At 38.6% G+C, this 12372-nt stretch overlaps 1 protein-coding gene across 2 annotated transcripts in view; it reads right to left on the bottom strand.

The window, feature by feature from the left end:
* Positions 1-10363: 10363 nt before the first annotated feature.
* The window catches only part of LOC127422249 (cell adhesion molecule DSCAM-like), a 228166-nt gene continuing 226157 nt past the window's right edge, over positions 10364-12372 (bottom strand). For both annotated transcript variants that reach the window (XM_051665620.1, XM_051665621.1), the window contains exon 33: positions 10364-11590. In XM_051665620.1, the coding sequence (XP_051521580.1) occupies positions 11217-11590 (374 nt within the window). In that variant the 3' untranslated portion in view covers positions 10364-11216. The remainder of the gene's footprint in view (positions 11591-12372) is intronic.

The following is a 12372-nucleotide window of genomic DNA, read 5'->3' as shown; positions in this document are numbered from 1 at the left end:
TTCCTTGTATTAGTGGACGCATCTTCAAAATGGCCAGAAGTATTTCTGGTCAAAACACCATGTCCACAAAGACTGTTGACCTGCTCCACACATTGTTTTCCCGCACTGGCTTACCAGAGCAGTTGATCAGTGATAATGGTACACAATTTACCTCAGAGGAATTCCAGTCATTCGTTAAAGGAAATGGCATTAAACACATAACATCTGCTCCTTACCACCCTGCAACGAATGGCTTGACTGAACGCTTCATTCAGTCTCTAAAACAGTCTCTGAAAGCCATGGGAGGATAGAGAGGACCACTGCAAGAAAATAATCGCAAACTTCCTCTTGGTCTATAGAAACTCTGCTCACTCAACCACTGGTCAGTCTCCAGCCACACTCTTCATGGGAAGAATTTTTCATGCACGTTTAGACTTACTAAAACCTGACCTGCCCCGACACGTGCAAACTAAGCAGTGTGGCCAAAGACCAAAATAGTCACCACTCAGAACCTTTCAAGTTGGTCAAAATGTGCTTGCCATAGACTATAGACAATCACACCCAAAGTGGCAATTGGGTACAATACTGGAAAAGACTCGACCCCTAACTTATTCTGTACAAGTTGGTCCTAACATTTTGTGGCACAGACACATTGATCAGCTTTTGGATGCTGCAACACAGATGAATACCTCTCAAAACAATGCAGAGAGCATTAATAATCAGATGAGTATGCTTTCATAACACCAGAGGCTCCACTAGAAACCACTGATGTGAATCAACCAGAAACTGTTGAACAATCCAGCTCACAACCTCTTACTCAGAGTGTTCACAAAACACCTCACAGACTGGACTTGTAATGATACACATATACACACACACATTATCACTTACACATTTACACAAATGCATATAAGAGAAAAGGTAATGTGAAAACAGTAATAACAGTTGTTTACATAATTGAATAATTTATTACGAATTGCAATATATCTTATTTTGAGATATGATGTATGTTACATACTGGATATGTTTAATGTACAAATGTTGAGAAATTTCAAGTTTGTGTAGCTTGATGTAGGAGTACATCAAGGCTGGAGGAGAGGAACTGTCATGTTTTGAGCTAATAGCATTATGAATTGGACTGATGCCAATAAACAGTGTGAGATGTGTTAAGAGTTAACTCCGATCTGGTTGTTGTTCTTACTGTTTGTGTAAGTGTAAAAACACAACAGGCGTGGATTATGATAATTGTAAATGAATGTGCAAACTCCCCCTATTTATGAATTTTTGGAATTCACTAACAAACACACATTTTACTAACAAATCTGTGGAGTATGAAGTGTTTGTGAATCCGGTGGAAAGTTTTTTTTGGGAAGGTCTGTTTTACATGCAAATTACTCCACATTTACTCATATATTTACAAGAGCTTCATGAATGAGGCCCATTGTGTACGCGTATTCATTCTGTGCAACATATGTCCTGGGCATAATAAACACAGGAGCGGATTTACTGTATGGATAATTGAGACTTCACCCTCAAGTGGTAAGCCAGGTGTGGGAGAGATACGGGCAAGCTGCCGTATATCTTTGCATCAACCGAAAACGCTCTCTCAGTGTCATCTAAACCATTGTCAAAGTGAAACCTTGCAAGAGAGACCCAGCGTGTGCACGACAGAGACTGAACCACAGCCAGAGAAAGTAATAGTTTTGAGGTTTTAAACTTCAGCAAATTAAATGTCAGCATTCAATATGTTTTACTGTATACACTATCTGTATATATAGTGTCTAACAATGAATTAGCAATGTGCACTCTTGCCAATAAAGCTTGAAATGATCCCATTATTAAAAAAGTCCACTGGAAATGCCTGTTCATGAACTTTTTACTAAAGCATGTCAACTGATGTTGTGGAAAAAAAAACTTTTCCATGTTTATATTTAAATAAAACCAATTTCTTGCAAGTTCTTTGAGATAAAGTATAAAGTAAATATATTAATGATTATATTTTAATGTTTTCTTTAAAGTACCATGTTCCAGGATTAATCATGATTAATCACAGAAAACTGTGCTATTAATTATTTAAAAAAAAATCACAGGCCTATATAGTGTAATGTTATAGTGTAACATTTTGATTCAAAATGTTTTTACTTTGTTGGTGTATGACCGTCATTGGATGCTCCTCAACATTAAAAACACTTTTGATTTGAGAGGATCAAACTTTAGTCTCTCTTCCCCTCCCTTTCTGGCGACTGTATGTCTATGCCACTTGCTGTGGTCTCTTCCCGGGAGGAAACGTCACAGAAGACAAGGAAATCGGGGAGGCATAGCGGTTAAGATAAAATCTCATTTGGTGTTTTGATCACTGCTTCAGCTGTGCCTGGATTACCTTGGACGAGTGTTGGATTGTGACGCTTCATCTCGTGGCGATCACTAGAAGCACCACATCAATGGGTTTTGCCTGTGGCTCCAGACTCTTCTGTCAAATTTCCCCAACATCTGTCGCCTCGTCTCCATCGAGGTGGAGTGAATCAACGTAATCTTCGTCCACTGTGTCGTGCATCATAGTCAGCCAGCAACCCTATGCCAATCAGGATGGCTCTGGTTAATGCTAGATCGCTGGTAAACAAGATGTTTATTCTGAATGATTTCATCACCTCTAATGATCTAGATCTTTTATTTGTGACTGAGACTTGGCTGAATTTTGGGGATAAGTCCCTTTTCTGAACTGTGCCATCGGACTGCAAATTTTTTTATTTCCCCCAGAACCACGCGAAGAGGTGGAGGGCTTGCATCAGTTTTTAAAAGTAGCTCCTGCTTCTAGAATTTAACCACCAAGTTATACTCAAGTTTTGAATTAGACTCCTACAATTGTTTCAAATGGACCAAGCTCAATCACTGGCGATTGCAGTGGTGTATCGACCACCTAAATCTAAGAATGACTTTATCAATGAGTTTTCTGATTTTTTAGGAGGAACTATGCCTAATCATGATAGACTTTTAATTGTTGGTGATTTTAATATTTATGTCTGTTGTGGCTCAAACTCCTTGGCTAAAGTATTTATTAGTCTCATTGATTAAATTGACTTTGTACAGCTGCTGAAAGGACCCACTCACAAACAAGGTCACACATTAGATCTTGTTTTGTCACATGGACTGCCTATCTGTGACACTGAAATCTGTGACTTGAGTTTTTCTGATCATAAGCCTAATATTTTAACTCTCTCTCTTCCATATCAAACTGCAAAAACTCCTAGGCCTGCACACTGGTCTTATATGTTCAGTTCGATGTCTAGTGATGAGTTTCCAGTAGCTTTTAATGGAACTGTCACATTCATAATCTTAAATCTCCTTCCAATAATTTGAATGCAGAGGAGCACCTTATGCTATTTAACTCTATCTGTGCTGACATATTAGATTCTGTAGCTCCATTGAGGGCTAAACACCTTAAACCCAAGTGAGCCTTGGCTAAATAACTCTACCTAGTCACTAAGGGGCACTTGTAGAACAGCAGAATGTAGATGGAAAAAAGATAAGTTACAAGTGTCTTTTGAAATTTACGAGATTCTTTGTTTACGTATCAGAAAGCAGTGAAAGCTGCTAAGTCTAAGTATTTCTCAGACATTATTGCTAAAAACTGTCATAGGCCCAGGACTCTCTTCACCACTATAAATTCTGTCATTAATCCATCTGCAACTGTCCACCCTGCTACATCAACTATACAATATGTGATAGTTTTCATAGATTTTTCACAGACAAAATAGTTGACATTAGACAGCATATTCTCCCCTCAACCTATGACCAATCTGATCCTCCTCTTTGCACCTTGTTCCTCAATGATTTTGAACCAATTTCTCTTATGTTGTTACATGAAATAGTTTAGCAGTTAAAGCCCACAACATCTTCTTATGACATCGTTCCCACATGTTTTCTTAGTCGGGTGTTTGACACTGTTGGATATAATCTCTTAGCAATAATTAATAAGTGCCTCCTTATAGGGGCTGTACCAAATTATTTCAAGCATGCTTCTGTTCTACAACTTCTTAAAAGGCCAAACCTTGGTCCGACAGTGTTATCTAATTTTAGACCACTTTCAAATGTACCTTTTATTTCTAACGTTTTAGAGAAAGTCGTTCTATTTCAATTACAGAGTTTTATGGAGATACATATTACTTTTGAAGCATTTCAGTCTGGGTTTAGGACACATCATAGTACTGAGTCCGCCCTTTTAAAAGTTTTAAATTATATTTTTCTATCTGTGGACCCTGGGGATTCAGTGATACTCCTGCTTTTAGACTTAAGTGCAGCATTTGACAGTATCTTTATTTCTCACCTTGAACAGTGTGTGGGTATCAAAGGACATGTCCTCAGTAGGTTTAAATCATATATGAGTTATAGAAGTTTCTCAGTTTCCATTGATGGTTTCTCATCTTCCGTAGCTCCTCTGACCTGTGGGGTCCCTCAAGGCTCAATTCTTGCTTTAATTTTATTTTCACTATACATGCTTCTGTTAAGAAACATGGAGTGTCTTTTCACTGCTATGTAGATGACACTCAAATTGAAACAAAATGACCATGATGGGTTAAAATCCTTATTTGCTTGCTTGTCTGATAATCAAATCTGGGATGTCTTTTATTTAGATAAAAAAATAAAAATAAAATTAGAGTAAAACAGAGATCACTGTGTTTGGGCCTTCAGGTATTTTAGGCAGTATCAATCTCAAGCTTGGTAATTTGAACTGATATGTTAAACCCTCTGTGAAAAATTGAGGTGTTGTATTTGACTCTGCACGGAAATTTGACAAACAAATAAATGCAGTAGTCGAGCTTTTTCCAATTAAGACTTTTGGCTAAGGTTAAGCCTTTTCTTCGTTTAAAGAGTTTGTGTGAGTTATTCATATTTTTGTTTCATCTTGACTTGATTACTGTAACTATCTTTATAAAGACATAGGCCAATCATACATTGCTCATTTGCAAATGGTCCAGAACGCTGCTGCTGCTAGACTTGGCTGGCATTTGCAAATATGAACATATTACCCCTGTTTTAATTTCTCTACATTGGCTGCCTATCCGTCACAGAATTTATTTTTAAATGGAATGGCACCTTCTTATCTTGCTGACCTTTTGTGCAAAAAATAAATCAGTTAGATGTCTAAGATTGTCTGATCAGAGACTGCTGATTGTTCCCAGATCTAGACTAAAGACGAGGGGCACCCCTGCCTTTACGGTAGTTGGCCCGAAGCTATAGAACCGTCTTCCTATGTCCCTCAGATCTGCCTCCACCATAGTTGAATTCAAGTCAAAACTAAAGACTTATCTTTTTGACCTTGCTCACTGAGCACTTTATTAGGAGCACCTATACACCTACTTATTCATGTGATTATCTAATCAGCCAATCGTGTGGCAGTAGTGCAATGCATAAAATTGCAGATACGGGTCAGGAGCTTCAGTTAATGTTCACATCAACCATCACAATGGGGAAAAAATGTGATCTCAGTGATTTTGACCGTGACATGATTATTAGTACCAGACGGGCTGGTTTGAGTATTTCTGTAACTGCTGATCTCCTGGAATTTTCACGTACAACAGTCTCTAGAATTTACTCAGAATGGTGCCAAAAACAAAATACATCCAGCGAGTGGCAGCTCTGAGGACGGAAATGCCTTGTTAATGAGAGAGGTCTACAGAGAATGGCCAGACTTGTTTGAGCTGACAGAAAGGCTAGGGTAACTCAGATAACCACTCTGTACAATTGTAGTTAGCAGAATAGCATCTCAGAATGCACAACATGTCGAACCTTGAGGCAGATGGGCTACAACAGCAGACCATAGTGTTCCAAATAAAGTGCCCGACCTGAGGCGCTGACCTGGTACCGGAGTTTCCGCGTTGTGAGGAAATGTAATCAACATGGCAGAGAAGAGAATGGTTTCTATAGTGAATGACTCTTGCACACCAGGGGGACCCCTGCTCAGGTTGCTATTTTTACACAGAGGAACTAAGATGTATTTGACCAGAATTCCCATTATTTTCAGCAAACTGACTAATACTATACTACTGCTTGGGAGTCGCGACAGATGCAGGTAATCACAAACTCAATCTCTCTCTCTCTCTCTCTCAAACACACACTCATCCTTGTTTCTCCAATAACTTGTTAGAAACAGCCCAAGCCATCATTACTAGTTCTGAAGTGATGTTTTTGAATTAGTAATTAGCATTCTGAGATGCTATTCTGCTTACTATAGTTGTACAGAGGGGTTATCTGAGTTACTATAGCATTTCTGTCAGCTCAAACCAGTCTGGCCATTCTCCGTTGACCTCTCTCATCAACAAGGCGTTTTAGTTCACAGAACTGCCACTCACTGGTTTTTGTTTTTTCACCCCGCACCATTCTCTTTACACTCTAGAGACTGTTGCACATGAAAATCCCAGGAGATCAGCAGTTACAGAAATATTCAAACCAGCCCATCTGACACCAACAATCATGCCACGGACTAAATCACTGAGATCCAATTTTTTTCTCCATTCTAATGCTTGATTTGAACATTAACTGAAGCTCCTGACCCATAGCTGCATGATTTTATACATTACACTGCTGCCACATGATTGGCTGATTAGATAATCACATGAATCAGCAGATGTACAGGTGTTCCTAATAAAGTGGCCAGTGAATGTATATATATACATTTGAAGTCAGAAGTTTATATACACTTAGGTTGAAGTCATTAAAACTCTTAAAATTAAAAGTCTTTTAGGACATCTACTTTGTGCATGACACAAGTAATTTTTCCAACAGTTGTTTACAGACAGATTGTTTCACTTTTAATTGACTATATCACAATTCCAGTGGGTCAGAAGTTTACATGCATTAAGTTAACTGTGCCTTTTAGCAGCTTGGAAAATTCCAGAAAATGATGTCAAGCCTTTAGACATTTAGCCAATTAGCTTCTGATAGGACGTGTACTGAATTGGAGGTGTACCTGTGGATGTATTTTAAGGCCTACCTTCAAACTCAGTGCCTCTTTGCTTGACATCAAGGGAAAATCAAAAGAAATCAGCCAAGACCTCAGAAAAAATTTTTGGACCTCCACAAGTCTAGTTCATCCTTGGGAGCAATTTCCAAATGCCTGAAGGTACCACATTCATCTGTACAAACAATAGTATGCAAGTATAAATACCATGGGACCACACAGCTATAATACCGGTCAGGAAGGAGACGCATTCTGTCTCCTAGAGATGAACGTAGTTTAGTGCGAAAAGTGCAAATTAATCCCAGAACAACAGCAGATGACCTTGTGAAGATGCTGGAGGAAACAGGTAGACAAGTATCTATATCCACAGTAAAACAAATCCTATATTGACATAACCTGAAAGGCTGCTCAGCAAGGAAGAAGCCACTGCTCCAAAACGGCCATAAAAAAGTGCACATGGGGACAAAGATCTTTTTGGAGAAATTTCCTCTGGTCTGATGAAACAAAAATGCAACTTTTTGGCCATAATGACCATTGTTATGTTTGGAGGAAAAAGGGTGAGGCTTGCAAGCCAAAGAACACCATCCCAACTGTGAAGCATGGGGGTGGCAGCATCATGTTGTGGGGGTGCTTTGCTGCAGGAGGGACTGTTGCACTTCACAAACTAGATGGCATCATGAGGAAGGAAAATTATGTGGATATATTGAAGCAACATCTCAAGACATCAGTCATGAAGTTAAAGCTCGGTTGCAAATGGGTCTTCCAAATGGACAATGACCCCAAGCATACCTCCAAAGTTGTGGAAAAATGGCTCAAGGACAACAAAGTCAAGGTATTGGAGTGGCCATCACAAAGCCCTGACCTCAATCTGAAAAAAAATTTGTGGGCAGAACTGAAGAAGCATGTGCGAGCAAGGAGGCCTACAAAACCTGACTCAGTTACACCAGTTCTGTCTGGAGGAATGGTCCAAAATTCCAGCAACTTATTGTGAGAAGCTTGTGGAAGGCTACCCAAAACATTTGACCCAAGTTAAACAATTTAAAGGCAATGCTACCAAATATTAACAAATTGTATGTAAACTTCTGACCCACTGGGAATGTGATGAAAGAAATAAAAGCTGAAAAAATAATTCTCTCTACTATTATTGTGATATTTCACATTCTTAAAATAGTGATAATAACTGACCTAAAACAGGGAATGTTTTCTATGATTTAATGTCAGGAATTGTGAAAAACTGAGTTTAAATGTATTTGGCCAGGGTGTATGTAAACTTCTGATTTCAACTGTATGTAACAAATAAAACGAAGCCTGTTTTAGGATCAAACGATCTTTTGCATTGACATTATTTTCACAACAATTCACAACAATTAAGCCCCCACCCCCACCCTGTTCCCCAATAAAAATACTGTAGTACCATTTATATTTAAATCAACATAAATTATGTGTAAATTATTTACAATTTAAATAATATATCATTACTTTCTAACATAACAGTAATGACGTCTATATTGTTGTGCATTTGCATTATGTTATTACTTATATTACCATAGAGAGAAATTTGGTTAATTATCTTGAAAATAATGTTACAATGCAAAAATCTAAAAACAGGTCCTAAAAGTAGGCAAAATATAATATCTTCATAGAATTTGACCGGGAGATGTGAAGAGCAGGTTTAAGATATGAATGGCTAAAAGTATGCATAAAGCAGAGTACAGTATAAAACATTAGGGCAATATTGTGCACTGTAAATGAATATTCATTCATTCTTCTCTTCTTTTTTGTACTAGTGTCATCTTTCATTTTTAGGCATGTTTGTGAATTATAGTTTAGAGACTGTGTCATTAGTTTGTCTCTTTATTTTAAATCATCTTGGGCTTTATTTTTCATTATGCAGTACTGAATACATTCATATCTGTTAGTACTTTAAGATGTCCAAGAATTACGAAATTATTAGTAAATCCAGTGTCATATTGCTCAATTAAAATATCTTCTCTTTGTCATGTGTCTTACACAAAAACAGGCCACACCATCTACCATTAATTCACTTTTGCATATCTCCCCCAGTTATCTGCAGCTCAATAGAAACTACCGGAGTTACGCAGTCTCAAAAATCTCCAAAAGAGAAAAAAAAAAAAAAGATGAGAACCCAACAATTAAAATTTTATAATCAAACCAGATGTGTGCAAACATGACTAAGGACTTTATTTACCAAATCTTTTTTCCCCCTGTATTATCCACAAAATAAAAGTGATCTCTTCATATGTATGTCTATATATACAGTAAATACAGCTCTGGAAAAAAATAAGAGACCACTGCAAAAATTATCAGTTTCTCTGGATTTACTATTTACTGTATAGTTATGTGTTTGAGTAAAATGAACATTTTTGTTTTATTCTATAAAGTACTCACAACATTTCTCCCAAATTCCAAATGAAAATATTGTCATTTAGAGCATTTATTTGCTCTAAATAAATGCTCTTAACTTGTCAAAATAACAAAAAAGATGCAGTGTTTTCAGACCATGAATAATGCAAAGAAATCAAGTTCATATTCATTTTTAAACAACACAATACCAATGTTTTATCTTAGGAAGAGTTCAGAAATCAGTATTTGGTGAAATACACCTTGATTGACCTGGCTGTGTGGCATGGAGCATTGTCCTTCTGGAAAAAAACAGTCCTCAGAGTTGGGGAACATTATCAGAGCAGAAGGAAACAAGTTTTCTTCCAGGATAACCTTGCATGTGCCTTGATTCATGCGTCCTTCACAAAGACAAATCTGCCCGATTCCAGCCATACTGAAGCACCCCCAGATCATCACTGATCCTCCACCAAATTTCACAGTGGGTGCGAGATACTGGCTTGAAGGCCTCTCCAGGTCTCCGTCTAACCATTAGACAACCAGGATTGGATTTTCCAGCAGGACAATGCTCCATGCCACACAGCCAGGTCAATCAAGGTGTGGATGGAGGACCACCGGATCAAGACCCTGTCATGGCCAGCCCAATCTCCAGACCTGAACCCCATTGAAAACCTCTGGAATGCGATCAAGAGAAAGATAGATGGCCACAAGCCATCAAACAAAGCCAAGCTGCTTGAATTTTTGCACCAGGAGTGGCATAAAGTCACCCAACAGCAATGTGAAAGACTGGTAGAGAGCATGCCAAGATGCATGAAAGATGTGATTGAAAACCAGGGTTATTCCAGCAAATACTGATTTCTGAACTCTTCCTAAGTTAAAACATTAGTACTGTGTTGTTTAAAAATGAATAGGAACTTGTTTTCTTTGTATTATTCAAGGTCTGAAAACACGGCATCTTTTTTGTTATTTTGACCAGTTGTCATTTTCTGCAAATAAATGCTCTAAATGACAATACTTTTATTTGGGAGAAATGTTGTCAGTACTTTATAGAATAAAACAAAAATTGTAATTTTACTCAAACACATACCTACAGTATAAATAGTAAATCCAGAGAAACTGATAATTTTGCAGTGGTCTCTTAATTTTTTCCAGAGCTGTATATACACACACTGTATATATTTTTATGTATATTATAACATGTATTATAACATATACCGTCATTAGTGTGACAAAAGTCTCTTTTGGAATTTATTTTCTATTTTTAGGTCCCCATGCAGTCCTTAGAAAGCACAACATTCTGAGACGACTTGAAAATGTGGATGTGTGTCTCCCACGTTGGACTCGTAATCCTTCCTCCATGTCCTTGGTGATCGTCGGACGTGTTGCCATGATAAATGGCAACAAACGTGCCGGTTGCACCTCCTTGTTTAAACAAAAACAAAAGTCATGGATATAGAAAGCAACATCTTCTTGTAAAATCTCACCACACCCGCCTTTTTTAAACCATTTTTTTTTTTTTTTTTTTATAGTTTTCTCTATTTTTATAGAATAATAATAATAGTGACTATATAATTATCCTTGATATAAATTCAAAAGTAGTTCCTCTGTCAATTTAAATAAATAATTTTGGCAATCTTCATAACGGTGGTATTTAAAATAAATGAATGATTACGTAAAAAATCCAACTTAGTCAGAAAACAGGGCAAGAGAAGTTGAAAGAAAGTGTAAAATAAAAAACAGCAGAAAGAGTGAGATAGATAGAAAGAAAGATGCAAAGAAAACTATCCACTTCTTTAGAAATTCAGAATGTATGTACAGGACTCATTTCTGAATCGGAAATGCGCTCGTATTTGCAGCAGATCCTCATGTGTGTGTTTGTGTGTGACAGTGCAGAGTGGTCCATAGCTATAGTCCTGTGTTATACCAGTGTGTAGGACTTTGCGTAGGGATTGTTGCTTTGTTTTAGGTGTCCTCTGGAGTCTAGCAGCGATTCCTGGGAGCTGCTGAGTTTGGCGGCCTGGGCAAGGTCGCCTGGCTCACGCTGTGGCAGTGTGGACGAAGTTCCCGGCTGCCACTGCTGTACGGCCTCTTTGCTGGGAGGGCCGGAGGACGAGAGGGCAGATGAGGGGGTCTCGGAGGGTGTGGGGACCAGCAGGGCCGGCCGCTTAGGCATTCGGCTCTTCTGTGGGTCCATACAAGTCTGTCCTGTGGCCTCCCGACCTGAAGAGGGCGCTCCCCGGTTCAGCAGGAAGTCCATGCGTAGGTAAGGGGGTAGATGGACCAGTTCACCTGCTATGAGACATACAGAATTGTGTAAGTGTGAGCAGTTCTCTAAAATCAGATTTCTTTCTAATAATATGATAAATGAGAAACAATGCAATGAGGGATCTAGTGTTTAAAGACTCCATGAAACAAAATTGCAGTTTTGTAGCTTTTAGTCTAAGTCTGTTAGATTTGAGGCTGTCTATATGCAGGGCTGGGAGGGTTACTTTCAAAATGTATTACACTACAGATTCCAGAATACATGCTGTAACGTCATTTGTAACATAGTCTGTTATGGGGCTTTTCCACTGCATGGTACAGCTCGACTCAACTCGACTCTGCTCGCTTTTTGGGGGTTTTCCACTGTGGATAGTACCTGGTACCTGATACTTTTTTTAGTACCACCTCGGTCGAGGTTCCAAGCGAGCCGAGCCGATACTAAATGTGACGTCAAAACCCTGCAGATCACTGATTGGTCAGAGAGAATCGTCACTACCAGCGTCACTGGATTTGCAACATGGGACATCAACCTGCTAGTTTTAAAGTTAGCAACAGCGACAGCAATATAATTTGTTCACGCGACTTTCGAATTGTAAAAAGAAATGGCTGTGCGCAAAACCACGCCGTGGTCAATAAACGAGGTGCAGACGTTCCTCTCGTTAGCGACGAACAAAATGACGCGAAACGAAAACGTTTTTCAGGAAGTATCTCAGCTTTTGGCCGCACACGGCTACCACCGGACCTACCAACAGTGTAGGGAAAAGTTAAAAAACTTAAGTGACTACAGAACCATACAGCCGGAGTGGTTCAAA

The sequence above is a fragment of the Myxocyprinus asiaticus genome, chromosome 31 (assembly GCF_019703515.2).
Source record: "Myxocyprinus asiaticus isolate MX2 ecotype Aquarium Trade chromosome 31, UBuf_Myxa_2, whole genome shotgun sequence".
NCBI classification, from domain to species: domain Eukaryota; kingdom Metazoa; phylum Chordata; class Actinopteri; order Cypriniformes; family Catostomidae; genus Myxocyprinus; species Myxocyprinus asiaticus.
This window is presented reverse-complemented; position numbering and strand designations above follow the sequence as displayed.